General features: G+C 35.3%; 3 protein-coding genes across 3 annotated transcripts in view; all 3 read right to left on the bottom strand.

Annotated features, from left to right (window-relative positions):
- Positions 1–17,557, bottom strand: part of LOC117992689 (uncharacterized) — a 342,159-nt gene that overhangs the window by 317,847 nt on the left and 6,755 nt on the right. The window lies entirely within an intron of this gene.
- On the bottom strand, positions 895–12,753 carry LOC138403886 (uncharacterized). The gene is given in 7 exon segments (XM_069506008.1): positions 895–1,858; positions 1,861–2,159; positions 3,669–3,837; positions 3,932–4,009; positions 4,012–4,054; positions 9,133–9,376; positions 12,590–12,753. Coding segments are annotated over 7 exon segments (1,056 nt in total). The 3' UTR covers positions 895–1,799.
- LOC117992999 (uncharacterized) lies at positions 12,945–16,324 on the bottom strand. Its single transcript, XM_034980747.2, has 2 exons — positions 16,081–16,324; positions 12,945–15,863 (listed from the first exon to the last, which is right to left on the bottom strand). The coding sequence occupies exon 2, from the start codon at positions 15,164–15,166 to the stop codon at positions 13,595–13,597; it is 1,572 nt and encodes a 523-aa protein (XP_034836638.1). The 5' UTR covers positions 15,167–15,863; positions 16,081–16,324; the 3' UTR covers positions 12,945–13,594.

Raw genomic sequence — 17,557 nt, 5'->3', positions numbered from 1 at the left:
GCGTGGACTGCACAAATTTCAAACCCCTATTTCATCCCTTTAGGTGTTGAAATTTCAAAAATCTTTTCTTAGCGGATGCCTACGTCATAATAGCTATCTGCCTGCCAAATTTCAGCCCGATCCGTCCAGTAGTTTGAGCTGTGCGTCGATAGATCAGTCAGTCAGTCAGTCAGTCACCTTTTCCTTTTATATATTTAGAAGACTACTAAACAATGGTAATTGTCGTGTTATTCATCGTTACGTCGCGATATCGTTATCTCAGACGCGGTTACACAGTAGGGATGGCGATTCTTTACGAAAAAGATCGATTTTTAAATCAATTCGAATCGTAGTCTAATGAATCGATTCACGAAAAAATCGAGGCCTAAAAAATCGATCTTTTTTTCAAGTTTGCGTTTACAATGTAAATTTGTATCAATTTTACTAAAAACAAGATTAATATTGCAATAGGCTACTTGACAATTTTTTTAAGTTGGTCTTAAATGGTTAATATTTGTCCTATTATATCAAAAAAATTAACACTATATTTTTTTGCGCCCTAAAAACAGTACAACCACAGGGTTATACTGTTGTTTACAAATGCATGACGTCAGAGCACAGATAATCTATCGGCCAAACATGGCCGACAGTGTTTTCACCTGTCTAAGAAAAATATTTTTTTAAATTAAAGTTTTACGGTTTTTAGGGCGCAAAAAATATAGTGTTAATTTTTTTGATATAATAGGACAAATATTAACCATTTAAGACCAACTTAAAAAAATTGTCAAGTAGCCTATTAACGATATCTTATCAATAAAATCAGGGAATTCAAAAATAACAATTATTTTTATTACCGTATCAAACTATAAGATCAACGATAAGAAAAAAATAAGTATTTATATACTGAATGTTTTTATTGATTGCAAAAAAGTAAAAAATAAGGTAAGAGTTAAAAGTTTAAATATTAAGCATTGGGAATTATAACTGGGAACTATAGTTCCCAATGCTCAATATCTAAACTTTTTAAAAACAACAGTCTGTCAAGCCTTTTGGGATCCAAGCGGTTACGCTCATCACTTGCGATGTTTCCAGCAATTGAAAACAGGCGCTCACAAGGAACGGATGATCCAACGATACTCATATACATCATGGCGATTGGGTGAACGTGATGATAAATGGAGCTCTTTTGTTCTTGCCAGTAAAGTACAGGATCATACTTCAGGTGCACAACTGCCTGCGATAAATAATGTTTGAATTCTTCATTTAAGCCTTGATTTTCCTGTCCATTGCATAAAGAGAGTTGCTTTTTCACAAGCAACTTATGAAAATCCCATATTCCGTTTTTCATATCCTTATCAGTGCTTTCTATTGCGTCGACTTCCTCACTATTATTTTGTGGAAGTGATTGTCGTGTAATATCCAAAATTGAAGTGTTTATTTTATTTATCGCTCGAGAACAGGCTTCATGGTCAGTAAAATGATTTTTTTTAAATCTAGGATCTAAAATGGTCGCAGCAGCTAACAAATGAACTTGTTCAACATTTCCAAATCTTTTCTTCAAGCCGTCCACAATTAAAGTCCTTGTTTTAACACCAATATCCGTTGAATTTTTCATTGTATTATATGTTTCAGTCAGACAAGACACGATGGGTATAATTTTACTGGCTGTAACGTAGTCTTCTCCCGATATTTCTTTAGTTATTACTTCTAATGGTCTCAATATATTTATAAGATCTTTTATAAATTCTAACTGCTGTGCAGTTAGCATTGTTGGCGCTTTAGGATACTTGAGTAATATTGGCGCAATTATTTCGGATAACTCAACAAATCGTTCCAATTGATAAAAAACAGAATTCCATCTGGTACACACAGACTGAACAAGCCCCAAAGGCTTTGTTTGATGACCCTGAGCTTTCTTTAAAGAATCAGCAGCATTTGTATTATGTTTAAAATATGTGGTAATATCTTTGACAGCTGTTAGTAAATTCTTGGCTACTTCCAGTCCATCCTTATTGTCAAATGGTTTTGATGCTACTAGGTTTAATGTATGGGCACAACATGGCATGTGTTTATTTTTGCCATAAACATTTGTGACAGCTTTAACGATATTAGCGCCATTGTCCGTGATAAACGCTACCACTTTGTTACTTGTGATGCCCCATTTTTCCGTCATATTGATAATTACTTGTGCTAAGTAGTCCGCATTGTGTGGTTCTGTTAGAGCAGTTACACCAAAAACTATGCTCAATAATTTACTTTCATATATAATGGGTGATTCATTTAGAGGTATTTTTTTTAATAAGTAAAAAAAAAGAATAAATTCAATTTTATTTTATAATCTTTATTATCATACAAAAGAACCATTCTTTACAATTATTTCTTAAAGATAATTTCTTTCAAATGTTGTCCTTGACTGCGGTTAACATGGTCCATTCTGAAGTTCCAATTTTCAATGACGCGTGTGAGTATTTCGAGAGGTATTTCGCCAATGACTCGAGTAATATTGGCCTCCAATGCCTCAATCGTAGCTGGCTTATCTATGTAGACTTTGGACTTTACATAGCCCCAAAGGAAATAATCAAGAGGTGTGATGTCACATGATCTAGCCGGCCAATTCACTGGTCCAAAGCGTGAAATGATTTGTTCGCCGAATCGTTCTCGCAGTAAAGCCATGGTTTCACGGGCTGTATGGCAAGTGGCGCCATCTTGTTGGAACCAAATTTCGTTGAGACCACGGGCTTCAATTTCAGGCATCAAATAATCTGTTACCATCGCGCGGTAACGGTCACCATTCACAGTAACACTCCGGCCGGCCTCAGTTTTGAAGAAATAGGGACCGATTATTCCACCGGCCCATAAACCACACCAAACAGTTGTTTTCTCTGGATTTAATGGCAGCTCTTGAACCTCTTTGGGTTGTTCATCAGCCCAAATACGGGCATTTTGTTTATTCACAAACCCATTAAGCCAAAAATGGGCCTCATCTGAGAACAAAATTTTTGTTGAAAACAGTGCATCTTCTGCAAGCTTGTCAAGAGCCCAACGACTAAAACGGAAACGATTCGGAAGGTCGCTCGGCTTCAGTTCTTGCACTAATTGAATTTTGTATGCTTTTAAGGAAAGATCCTTACGTAAAATACGCCAAGTTGTTGAATACGACAGGCCAAGCTGTTGAGAACGGCGACGAATCGACACTTTACGGTCTTCGCGTACACTCGCCGCTACCGCCCCTATATTTCCTTCACTACGTGCTGGATGTGGTCTATTTGTTGGAGTATTATCCAATAATGAAAATTGGGTCTCAAGCTTACTGACAGTAGAGCGAATTGTGCGTTCGGTTGGCCGATTATGTGGACCATAAGTTGCTCTAAGCGCCCGATACACATTCCTCGTACAACGCCCATTTTCGTAATAAAGCTGAACAATTTGTAGACGCTGTGCCGGGCTAAGTCTTTCCATTATGAAATGTCAAACACTACTGAACAGGAATGCCACTTCAGTTGACACGACGCATGCGCGATCTGCAATTAAATCCCAACCACTAAAAGTACCTCTAAATGAATCACGCGTTACAATGACCAGTTAAGCCTAAGTAGCTTTGACTATTATGCGAGTCAGTCCAAACATCTGCAGTTAAAGATAGTGCTTCTACTTCTTGTATTTTTAGTTTCAGTTGTGTCGAAAGAATGTCATATTTATCGTCAATCATTGTTTTTCTGGCTGGAACTTTATAAAGTGGTGCCACTACTTTCATTAAATATCGAAATCCTGTTTTTTCCACAGTATTTAAAGGCAACCCATCTTTTGCGATCATGAAGACTATTGCATTGGTTATTTGACCACGCTTAATACCAGTATCTGAAAATAAATAAAATAAAGTCTTAATTATTGATCCTGTATGCATCTCACTTTCATAAAAAAATATTCAAAAGATTTTAGTTTCATGCCTTACCTCCAAATGATTTTATATTTGTTAAGCAAGATGTCAATGTTTGCTGTTTTAAGACTGATACAGTGGTACAAGAAGAAGCCACGCTTTCAGCATCCGAATTATCAATATTTTGCAAATCTGGAACTGGAACGATGTCTAAAGTCATGTCATCAACAACCTAAAACGAAAAAACATAAAAGTAAGTAAGTAAAATATGCTTTATTGTACACCAAAACAAAAACAATAGACATATAACAAATACAGCATGTACAATAGGCGGCCTTATCGCTAAAATAGCGATCTCTTCCAGGCAACCTTAGGGTAGAGGATATTATAAAAATTAAAGAAAGCGGAAGGGGTGTACTAATTAAATAAAGTAAATACACATAATATACGTATGTATATATATATATAAATGAAAATACAACAGTAAATAAGAGAGGAATAGACGACAGATAAGTGGAATAAAAGTAAAAATAAATAAACACATCAAATGGAGGATAAATAAAATAGCTTCAATTTTGTTTTAAAAATAGATAGTGATTGAGACTGTTTGATATCCAAGGGGAGAGAATTCCATAGCAGTATAGCGGTAACAGTAAATGATTTAGCATAATAAGAAGAGGAGTGTGTAGGAATTTTCAGGCGTAGATTATTTTGAGAACGAAGAGAAAAAGAGTGTGTATCACATCGGTACTCAAAACGTTCTTTAAGATAAAGAGGAATGGAGGGATTGAACAGTATACAGTAAAGAAGATGAAGAATATGAGTATTCCTGCGAAGACGAATCGGGAGCCACTTGAGCTTACGGCGGTACTCGGAGACATGGTCATACTTTCGCAGCCCAAATACGAACCTTATACAAAGATTTTGAAGCCGCTCAAGTTTGTTCAGTTGGTCCTCAGTTAGGTTAAGATAGCAAGTATCAGCGTAATCGAGGATTGGTAGAAGTAGAGACTGAGCCAGCGCAACCTTAGCAGGAATAGGAAGAACATTACGCAATCTTCGGAGAGAGCCGACTGCACCAAACATCTTTCTGCTCAGCTCACTCATTTGTGGTATCCAAGTCAGAGATTGGTCAAAAGTAATGCCTAGATTTTTTACTTTGCTGCTGTATGGAATATGAACCCCATCGAACATTATAGGCGGCAGCTGTGCTAATGTTACCCGAGACATTAATTTTGGACTCCCGATAATAATGACCTGAGTCTTCTTTGGATTCACTGTTAGGCCAAATGAGTTACTCCATTTTGAAATTTGTAAAAGATTTTCATTTACCAAATTAATAGTGTCGGGCAAATCTTCTATTTTACACTGTGAATAGATCTGTAAATCGTCTGCATACAGGTGGTAGAGAGAAGTAATATGGGAGCAAATAGAATTGATGAAAATGGAAAACAAGAGAGGAGACAACACGCCACCTTGCGGGACGCCGGCCCTGACAACAGACCAATCAGAAGATGAGTCTTGTACTCGTACACGTTGTCGGCGTCCATGCAAGTAACTTTGAAACCAGCTAATTACCTCAGGAGATATGTTAAGAGAACTTAATACAGCGAGTATAATATCAAAGTCCACAGTATTGAAGGCATTACTAAAATCAAGTAATGTCAGTACCGTAACCTGTCGATTATCCATACCACGCCGTATGTCATCCGTAATTTTAATTAATGCAGTAGTTGTACTATGACCGGGACGGAAACCAGATTGAAAAGGATTTAGAAGATTATGTTTAGAAAGGAACGCACTCAGCTGTTGGTGTATAAGGCGCTCAAGTGCTTTGGACAGAAAAGGAAGGATGGATATGGGACGATAGTCAGCATAAGTTGGATTAGGTTTCTTAGGGAGTGGGATTATTTGAGCGTCTTTCCAGGATGAAGGGAACTCTTTGGAATCAATGGAATGGTTAAAGACGTATGTGATAATAGGAGCTAAGATATCAAGGATTGGGATGATCATCTTACGACTAATGCAATCAGATCCAACTGCGTCGGAAGAGATGGCTAAGATGTTCTTCTTAACATCACTGATAGTAAATTGGCTAAAGAAAAGAGGAGGGAAGTCAGGAGTTGATGTAGCAGAAAGTTGGTTAATAGTGCTTAATTTAGCGGTACTGTTTATAGTAGCGGAAGAGGAGAAATGCTGATTTAGCTGATTTAAGTCTAAATTAAGGGAATTCAAATTTTGTTTTGCCTTTCCAACCCCTAAAGATCTGAGAAAATTCCACACTTTTGTCGAGTTTTCTTCCTCAACAACCGATTTATAGATATGGCGTCGTTGGCTATCTCTACACGCCCTGTTGCAGCGATTACGTGCCCTGTGATATTTATCACGATTGGAATCACTCGGGTTCAAACGGTATTTAGATTTAGCTATATTCCTTCTTTCTTGGAGTTTTTTGATATCCGCAGTGAGCCAGGGTGCAGGAAGATGTTTCATTCGAACCGGACGAATTGGAGCGTGTAAGTCGTACAGCTGCGTGATTAAGGAGTTAAGGACAGATACCATTTCGTCAACGGTATCGACTTTCGTGACTCCTGACCAGTCAATTTTAGCAGCATCCTCGCGCAATCGATCCACGTCCATTCTACTAAAATTGCGCTGGAGAACGATCCTCGGTTTAAATTTAGGAGGTTTTAATTTGTAAGACAAAAAGAGTAAGTCGTGGTACGAAAAGGCAGAAGCTTCGCACTGGCCATGCTTTTCAACATGACCAATGGATGATACAAGAATTAAATCGAGGAGAGAAGGTATACAGTTTGGAAAAGCGTGAGTCGCTGAAAGAGGAAGTATATGTAAGTTGGAGCCGCTTACGAGAGATTTCAGACGCGATGCCCTGTAATCATTTTTAAGCAGGCAGGTATTGAAATCTCCCATTATAATAGTGTGGTTATAAAGTGGGGAGAACTGCTCTATCAGGATTTCAAATGACGAAAAATAGTCGACCGTTAGGTTTGGACTATAGTAGACGCCAAGAAGGAGTTTTTCATGTCCGAAAATTATTTCTATGAAAAGATGTTCTGAAGCAGCCAATGGTTGCGAGAAATTTAAAATTGTAAAAGGAATGTGTGATCTTAAATAAATGGCCACACCTCCACCAGTGCGCCCAATTCGGTCATTGCGAATCAATTGAAATCCTGGTAGAGAGTAGGATGTTGAAGGTAAACATGGCTTTAACCACGATTCTGACACTAAAATCGCGTGTATATTTTTATTAGCAAAAGAGGACAACATATCAGAATAATGTGCAGGAATACTCTGGGCATTAATATGAATAGCATTGAAATTTTTCAGTGTACCTGAGAAATGTGAATCAAGAGTCTCACTTAGAGAGGGGATGCTGTAGAAACTGTCATTACTGCTCAATCCTTCAGAATCAGAGAGGGAAAAGAAGCTGTCGTCTAAATTGTTATCATCGGAATCATTCATAAAAATTAGAAATAATATACAAATAATAAATAAATTAAATTAAATGTTTTACGAGCCCACCCGCCAGTTGCAAGGAGAGATTAATTCACTTCTTAAAACAAACAATATAATTTAAGAAATTAATAATAAAGTAATTATACAATAAAAAAAAAAGGAACTTTTTTTTTTTCTTCTGGCAAAAAGAAACAGACATTTATTTATTTATTATTTAACATAGTTACTTCGATTTATTTAATATCGATTTTTATTTTTTTCGAACTCAGTACATTGGAAAACAAATAATGTGACATAAGAAATGGTTTCACTAACTTGATCATTTCCATTATCATTTCGTGCATTACCACATTTACCACCACTACTTTCACTCTTCTTTTTGAGACTTACGGTCTGAATTGTTGGATGACTTCTTAATAAATGATTGCGTAAGTTTGTTGTGTTTGCCTTAGTTTTTACGTCCTGGTGACAATATTTGCATGTGCCTCCGAAGTCTTTTTTAATAAAATGATTCCATAAATCACTTCTACCCGACATGCTGAAAAAATACATTTATTCCTCATTTATTATATGTATTAAACTTGATAAACAATGATATTTTATGTAATTGAATACTTGCATTAAATAAGGCACTGTGAACCACGAAGTTTAAAATCAGGAAAATAACAAAACACTCTACCATTATTAACTTTTTTATTAATATGAAAAATAAGCATTACATACAGTAAATTAAGTTAGGTTTCATAGGAATATTGAAAAAAATCTTATAAAAAAATATTATTACACACTTAAAATGAATAAACAATATGAAATTAACAGAAAGTCCTAAGTACCTAGTGTGCTTCCCTGTAAAAGGAACTAAGTCCTTCTGATATTGAATTTTAAACGGCACTAATGTCTCAGTGTGACGTTTAATATAAAAAACAGTAGTGTTGTGACATGTCGATCAAATTTTAGAGAATATTGTTTTATTATTTCTTTCTTATGAAATGAAAAGAATACACATTAATTATTGGAGCAGATTTGTGTAGAAACTTTTGTCCTCTTCTTTTTTTAGGTACGGTATCATAGCTAATAAATCATTTTTTTTGGCTTCACTGATTTTCGACGTACATTTTAACTGGGGAAGGATAATAGAATTTATATCGTTTACAGTTTTATTCCTTTTTAAAATGTTCACTACTCGCCAAGCTTCCATATCATTCAACGTAGTACGGACTCTTTATTTTATTTATTTGCTTATTCGATATTTTTATCCAATTTGCTTTGGAAATAGACACCTTGTCAGTTGTAATGACGGAATCTGCAGATTTTTGAAAATCATAAAAATTCTCTTTATCAATCGAAATTACATTAAATGGCCTCTCTCTTGCTTCTCTAATCATCTTTATTAAATCATTTGGTGTCATTGGGCTGCAAACTTTTTTTCGCTTTTCTATGAGCGCAAAGTCTCTATCACAATTTAGATATGAATGCCCAGTAATTAAAAATTTTTGCTCAATTTCGTCAAAAATGCCCAATTTTATCAAGTATATCCACAAAAGAATAATCATTCGATTTTTGTTCTGTCCTGCGCAATTGTCGCTCCACATTATTAATATTTTTTTATTTGTAGCACCGCTACTGAAAACTTTCAAAACACATGAAGCGATTTCGTTTCCGCCTCTACCAGATATTCCTTCGTGCCATAAGCACATGTATGCATCATTGGTGTCGCCAATATGGATTCCCAAGTTAAAGTGTGAAAGTTGGCGGCTATAATACATCTGACTATGAGTAAGGGCAGGGGTAGATAATACTTGTTGGAGATCCATAGTTGCAGTACATATAAGGCTTCCAGGCATCTGGGACCTCGCCACATCTCTCTTCAAAGTGTCCATTGCTCTATTTGCCTTGCATTGATGAAGACGTAGCTTGGTAGCATTTGTATCTTTATTAGGGCCATTGGATTTTGCTAGAGCGTTAAGTAGATCACATGTTGCACAAGTATCTGTACGTTTCCGACCAAATTTCAAATTTTGGAAATTAGCCTTAAAGGTGTCGCTGTAAAATTTATAAGTAATTGTAATGTCAGGATACAATACTTGAAATGCTTTATAGAGTCTATTTATGTTTAAATCAGGACTTAAATATTCTTTTTGGGATCGGGCTCTTCCATAATGAGATTCTTCTCGAGGAAATGTTGCCACATGTTCCTTAATAAGTTTTACAATATTCTCAGAGTATTTTCTATTTTTTGTCTTATTTCCTCTTTTCTCCACATATGTCAGATCTCCATTTTTTACTTTATTATTAAGAACGTGTATTTTTTTCTGCTTAAGGCCAAAAACAGCTGAAAATGTTTGCCGACAAACTTTTTTCTTATTTCTTATCGATGATATATTAACAAAATAATGATTATTGCTCAGGTATAAATATATAAATTTCTCACCACTACCATACGCTCTTGGTTCGAAATTTAGATGATCAGCATATACTAAAATTTTTACATTGTAACATTTAGCAGTTAACAACACTTCTGGTTCACCACCCCATTCATTTTCCGCTAAGAGTACTTTGATAATTTCTGGTAAAACAATAGTCGGCATATCTACAATCGCTTCACTACTCAGTAATTTTCGTTTGAACTCAGCTACAGATAGATCTGTATCCAATAATTGTCTAAGACTATCAAAAAGGCAATTTCCATCACCAAGTGCTGTCCCAATTACAAAATCATCAACCGTAGGAAATTTGTCTTGCAGTTCTACCTCTTCATCAATCCCGGATTTTGCGGTTTTATCTAGATCCGAATAGTCACTCTCTATTATTGTCGTTATTTCAACGAATTGTACTGCGTCGTTTATGTGGACTGGATATTTTTGCGGTACTGCTGACCATTCTATCAATAATGAGAGAAATCTTTGATACCAACGCGTACCACAGTTCATCGCTGGTACTCCTTCCAAAGGTATATTACAGGGATTGTCAACCATTTGTTCGTAAACAACATTTCTCTCATTAGAGGGTTTTGGGACTCGCGGAGATATAAACTTTTCCCATAGATTTTTTATGATGTTTAAAGGACTAAAACCTTTTTGCAGCCTTAGTTTCTGAATTTCGTCAGTAACCTCAGATGTAGCTTTAGTGATACCAAACCGATCCACAAAACACTTTAAGAATATAGCGCTTGCAAGAAGGTACAATTTTTTTAGGTTCCATATCATACGCCGCCTGACTAATAGCTTTGGTCCCGACGACGCGGGTTGAAAAAGACTTCAACGCCGCAAGTATATTTGCAACAGAAAATTTATTGTGGTCCAAAGTATATGCGTAATTCATTGCGTCGTTAACTAAACGTTTCGGAGCTTCGAAACGTACCAGACGCATATGATTTTTATTTGAGTCGTAACCGTCCGCCAACCAATCGAAACATTGGATGATCATGTTCTCTGAATTGTCAAACCATAGACGGTGCGTCAACTCACCAGGTAACACATTTTTTGATCCACACCTAACTATTCTGAAGAATACTATGGAATTTCTTGTATTATGTTACCTTTACCATCTGGTAAAGTATAGGAAACTGTACATTGACGTTTACTATCTTTTGGATTAAGGTATTTGCCATTTCGTCGTGTCTTTATTGGCAAGATATTAATTAAACCCATTAAGTAACTGCTTTGCTTTTCATGGGAATCTAAGTCATAATATTCCGTAAATATCTTTAATTTTTGTTGATGTGAAATTTCTTTGCAGCTTTTTGAACTTATTGGTAACCAATAAGTTACCAAAATATCACGCAATTTATCTAAATCGGCAACTTATTCCCTACGTAAATACAGCGAAGTACTTGGGTATGACGCTTGACGCAAAGCTTCGATGGAAAGCTCATGTTAAAAAGAAACGTGAGGAGTTAGAATTACGCTACAAAAAAATGTATTGGCTGCTTGGAGGGCATTCCACGCTCTCATTACATAATAAACTTATGCTATACAAGCAAGTTCTGATGCCTGTATGGACGTATGGTATACAACTCTGGGGGTGTACTAAACCGACCAATGTTCAAGTAATACAGAGATTCCAGAACAAAGTACTCAGGGAAATAACAAATGCACCCTGGTATGTAAGAAATCACGATCTCCACAGGGACCTTAAGATAGAGTTCGTAAACAAAATCATCCAAAAGTACGCAGAAGCTCACCAACATCGACTTCGCCATCATGTTAATTTGGAGGCTGTGAAGCTTCTAGATAACATGGATATCAAAAGGAGGCTCAAAAGAACCAAGCCGTTCGAATTAGTGTTAAAAAGTAGATAAGTGCAGCGTTTGTGTAATAGTGCTTGTGCTACTTTATTTTTCTAGGTCACAAGAACATAGTGAACTGTAAGTACGTGTTAGAATAAACTAAGGACAGTTATTGGACTGTAAATTAGATTTAAAAATTAATCATAAGTAGAAGTTTAAGCTGGAATAATATTACTTATTAGCCCATAGGCTAGATGGTAGTAGTAATAAAGCTGCCATTTTATAATGGTGCTTTATGGTAGGAAAAAAAAAAAAAAGCTTTTTGAACATTTGCATAGAATCTGCAATAAAAATAAAAAAAAAATGAAACCAGACTGAAAAAAATCTTGACGATATTAAGACCTATCGGTCTTAATACCATAGTCTTATACCCATCTCGATGGAATCTGGTGATGTTTAGTCATAGCTTTATATATATTCACAGATATATTGGCTAAAAAAACTAAACTTTATCGCAGCAACAACCCAGACGTTCTTAATGAAATGTCATCATAATATTTAAAATCGGTTAAGCAGTTTAGACATTGTGAGACACTTGCAAACATGCATAAAAATATTCGCACATATTCTACTAAAATCATAACCTTCCTTTTACGTAATCGGGTAAAAAGGAATATAGCAAAAAAAGAACAATAATTTCTTCAATTTATATGCTTGTTCTAACATTCTATGTAACTTAATCGATCAATAAGTTATCGAGAAAAGTTCGATATAATACAAGGAATCAGTGATCGATAAATCGACACGATCGATTCGGTTGTAAAATAAAGATCATCTTAATTTTTTCTACATCTCTAGATAAAGATATCATTTAAAGTAGATAGAATCTTAAAAATGATAAACACGAAACATGAGACACACTTAAAAATCTAAATACGATGATCTTTATGGTCACACACTCTGCACGTCACCATCAATATTCCTTAGAAATTGGCTAATAACCATATCAAAATTATTGTTTGTTTTACCTCGGGACCAGGAGCAGAAACTGCAGGAATGACTTTTTCAGATGTTGAAATATATTCTTGGCCATGTGTTTTTCGTCGTTTTCTTTCAAAACTTGAAGTTGAACCTGTTTTTTCCTTTTATTTGCACCACTTACATTGGACTGACGCGCGTCGAAGTCGGCCATTTTGATACAAAATGAATTCAATCTGACGCCAATGGTCCTTAGTGCCTTCTAAAAAACCGAACTCATGGCACGTAGTACTCGCGCGAACTTCATACCATTATTTTGTTAGAAAAATACCATGCTGGGTCCTTAGCTTAGTGCTTTATTTGTGTTGTTGGGCATGGCATTTAGAACCGAACTGCATAGGGGGAGGGGGGGCACTTTGATACACAAAAATTAAATCTCTTTTCTGAGGACCATAAAGCATTATATTTAAATATTTGTTTTGATGTGTGCATTGGCTGATATGTCAGCTTACATTTTGGCTACGCAAAAACCGCAAAAATTGGCGACGTATAGAGATAATGTGATTTTAAGAAAATAAAATGTTTGTATCATTCTGCCCCACCAGTGGGGCACTTTGATACATGGGGTGGGGCAGTTTGATACGTATTTTAGATCCATATGAAATGCAAATTTAAACTGACTAAAAACCCAATATAAACTGTATTATTACTTAAAATTAAGAAATAAAACAATTTTATTGATTGAGATCGCAAAACACTTTTTATTAAGAGTGCACATTAGCCATAATCAGTCTCTTAAGTTACTTAAGAAATATAATCACAAAAAAAAACAATATTGTCATCATAGAACAAGACTAATTCTCTGTTATTTTCTTAATTATATAATCAGTTATATACTTACTAAGTAATCAGACTTTAACATTGAATATTGTTAATGAAAATATAATATTAGAACCTCCTATCAAAATGAACAATAGTTTTCTTAAAAAATTAAACAAACATCAAAAATTTAACAAAAATAATCATAAAAACTCTCATATAAATTACAAAACAATCTACTGGATATTATATCGAGTTAAACCTACCGAAAATGAATAAAGCGACGATGTTCGAGATGTGCCTTTGGAGAAAGTTGGTTTTGGTAATTGCAAAACTACATCTCTAACATCCACACTTGCTTTGTCTTCCACAATTGGAAATATGAACTTATAAGACCCTGTTTTTTTTCTGAGATATGATACTTCATATTCTGTCACATTATACTTAAATACGACTTTGGCAACGTAGTGAATCACAGTTTTCTTCTTCTCAAACTTAATTAGTAGGAAATCTCCAATATTTATGTGTTCAGGATTAACTGGTTCTTCATTAATTACCTCTTCTTCTGATTCCGATGGCATTTCAATGTCTTCACTATCACTCGTCATCACGACTTCATCTAGACTAGAATCGGAATCTATTTCTGCAGGCAAAGAAGTTACTCTCTTTTTCTTTTTTGGCTCAGTTAACCCCAACAGATTTTTCGCTGTTTTCAATTCTTTTGCATGCTGTTTTGCTTTTTGTAATTCTCTTTTCCTGTCCTTTTCATTACGTAAGCTTTCTAATCTATTTTTTTCTGGTGTGTCAGTGTATATTCTTGATCGTCCCTTTTCTCTTCCTTTTCTTTTTAAGACACTGTCAGTAATCGCCTTTTTTGGATAAGGTCTAACTACGTCAGGAGTAAGCATAGCCTGTGATGAAGAAACATGTAGAGAATCGTCAGCATCAGACACTGAAATTGGGTCGGTATCCAAAGTAGGAGTTTTATTTTGTTCTCTATCAACAACTTCATTATTTTGAGTTGTTTCCGAGTCTACAAAATGTAAATCTTGTGTTTTGTGAGTGTTCTCATCTGTCAAATCGTGATAACCTGTGCTGAAAATGTCTATCGGTGCAAAGTCGTCGTCCCCAAATACCAGTTTATTAATTGGCCAAATTCCAGGTTTGGAAAAACCACCTATGATATTCTTTGGTGTAAATGATTCCAAATATGCTAATTTTGACAGTTCAGCAATGTTGTATATGGTCAAAGTCTTTCCAACATTTTGAATGTGCCAGTCGTTGAAAGCTATCTTCAATTTGCCTTTGAAGGGTCCGAACACACTGACATCAAGCGGTTGCAATTTGTGTGACGTGTGTGGGGGCAGACTCAAATAAACAATACCGTTGTCACGACAGTAGTTAACAGCTTCTATTGAAATGTGCGATTCGTGGTTGTCACAAATGATTAGAATTGGGTTATCTTTATTGCTCGAAGTAAGGCGTTGAATGTGTTTCAAAACTCTTATAAACAATTCTGATGTCATCCAGCCGCTTCTGTTTGCCAACCCTAGACTTCCATCAGGAGCTCCATTTAGGAAGTGATCTTTGTAGTGAACTCTTGGAAAGACATAAACTGGAGGAAGAGAAGAACCAGTAGCAGTAATAATACCACAGAAAGTAACTAACTCTCCGCGTTCTGCAGAAACTATTTGTCCCACCTGTCTTTGTTTTCTTCCAGCAATAACTTTAGGAGTAGAAAGAACTGTGCTTATGCCTGTTTCATCTAAGTTTATTATTCGATCGGGTGTAAAATTGTACTGTCTCATTATGCGTTCGTAATTATCATGAAATTGAGCTACAGCAGCTTTATTAAAAGCAAAGCTTCTTGCTGCGCTTGTGTTTTCTGGTTTTCGTAGACTCAATTCTGGGTTTCTCTTCCTGAAGCCAGCTGCCCAATCTTTTCCAGCGCATTTGTTTTTTTTTCCAGGATTTTGGATAATTACACCCTGAGGATTCTGCGAACTCGTATGCCAAAGTCAAAAGCTGTCTCAATGTAAGGCCGTAGTGCATTTTACTACAATTCAATAAATATTGAGTCAATGCCTTTTCTTGTTCGATTGAAAAAACTTGTGCAACGGTATACTTGGAACCATAGATGTTTGATGAAGTAGCTGTAGCAGTGTGTGATGATAAAGCTGCAGTAGTAGTGTGTGCTGAAGATGACGCTATTTGTGCCATCTCCATAGATGGTGCTATTTGTGGTGAAGATGGACCTGCTTGTGATAAAGAAGATTCTGCTTGTAATGAAGAGGATGCTTCATTTGTAGATAATATTCTGGTAGCTTCAAATGATTTTCTGGCTTTTTCTATGCGATGTTGTAGGGTCGCAGTTTTGATGCTATATTTGTCGGCTGCTTTGCGTATAGATAAAGTCTTTGACAATACTTCACGTATTGCGTCTTCAATGTTTTCTTCATTGATATTTTTTCTATCAGTTTTGGGTTTGTACGTGCGCACCATTTTCTGAAAAAAAGAAAATAAACAATAAAATAAACTATTATTTTTGACGGGGCACTTTAATACACTAGAGGGGCAGATTGATACGTATCATTGTACCCCGCACATTACCGTATCAAAGTGCCCCAACGGACTTTTTCCACAAACAATTAATTTTATCTAATATATAATAATAATGCAATCAAAAACATTTTAAAATACAATAATAACTATATTTACTTACCTGTAGTAACAAATAATAACAAAAACAACTAAAAGAATCCTCCTGAGACACAATTACATTTCACGTTTTTTTTTTGTAGGCAGCGGCGCACGCCACTTTCAACACGTTAGTGACCGTTGAGGTCCAACGGCAAACTGGCGGCGAACGGTGTCACAACTGTCATTCTTGTGAATGCCCTTGAGCATTCTAGTGATGTGCCGGACTGTGTAGCGTTTATCGGTTTTGAGATATAGATACTGTACCAATGTGCCCCGTGAATCAATGTGCCCCCCCTCCCCCTACTTAGTTTGATTTTTAACTTTTTGGTACTTAGTGCCTTATTTACTGCAAGTATTCAATTAGTCACTAGTTTCAAGTAATATTCAAAATCCTATTAGGATTAGTTAGCATAATTTCTTAATGAATTTAAAAGAATATTTTATATGAAAGAATAGTTTAACATTTTATAAAAAAGTAACCTTTATATAAAAATAGCACCAAATGTGAATCGATTAATTAAGATACGAATTGCTTTAAAAATCGATATTTTTCGGAAAGAATCGCCATCCCTAGCCTGGCGATTACTTGATTGAAATAAAATTAGAGTAAAAGCGATAGTTTATTTTTAAAAAGATAATGGGAGCTGTACTATTTTTTCTGTAAACAAGATGAATAATTTGATGCTTTGAGGTTAAATAGATAATTGGACATAGAGTAATCGTGAATGAAGTATGAACACTTCCATCAATAAGAATTCCACATATTACTTATTAGTTATTTCAATGCTGATTATTCCTGTGTAAAAGTAAATTTAAATGATAATTACAACTAACAGAACAAACTGAAAATAATAGCGTCAAAGTAAAAAATAAGAAGCGCTTTACTTATTTACTTACCTACTCTCAATTAGTTATTATTTCGCAACAAACACTACATGAAAATCTGATGAAAATCAATCATGAAAATACTTATATTACGCTAATAACAATAATAATGCAATATCAATCGTCACAGATTATAGATACATAAAGTCAAAGACTACAAACGTAACTTTTTTATTAAAGAGGCGAGTAAAGGATACTAAACATACAGCCATCTCGCGAGTTTATGAGTACCTACCTACCTACCTAGTTAACTCTTTAACCGGCAGCTATAGTAGATAATCTATGCCGGCAGCACTCTTATAATTCAGGCACATTCACTGCCACAGAGTACATTATATATACTGAAGCAAGGAAAAATCAAAATTTTCTAATTTGAACGTCACACTTGACACTGACTTCTTTCAAACTATTCTTCCTTGTTCCTTCCCTTAGAGTCGTAGATAGAGTAATAAAGATAGATGTAGGAACGTTTGCTTTCTCATTCACACTAAAAAGAGAGCACAGATAAAGTTACTAATGTGATAAACAGAGACGCAGCTAACCTATTTTTTGTTCCTTATCGTGTGACTGGTTTTTTTCAAGAATACATCCAACTTCCATACAAGGCATGCAAA

This window comes from Maniola hyperantus, chromosome 22, assembly GCF_902806685.2.
Source record: "Maniola hyperantus chromosome 22, iAphHyp1.2, whole genome shotgun sequence".
In the NCBI taxonomy this organism is placed as follows: domain Eukaryota; kingdom Metazoa; phylum Arthropoda; class Insecta; order Lepidoptera; family Nymphalidae; genus Maniola; species Maniola hyperantus.
Note: the sequence above shows the minus strand (reverse complement) of the source record. Positions and strands in the feature narration are given on the sequence as shown.

Bases quoted from the DNA above. Each gene is read 5' to 3' on its own strand.
- LOC117992999 (XM_034980747.2), bottom strand. From the start codon at position 15,166: ATGAGACAGTACAATTTTACACCCGATCGAATAATAAACTTAGATGAA.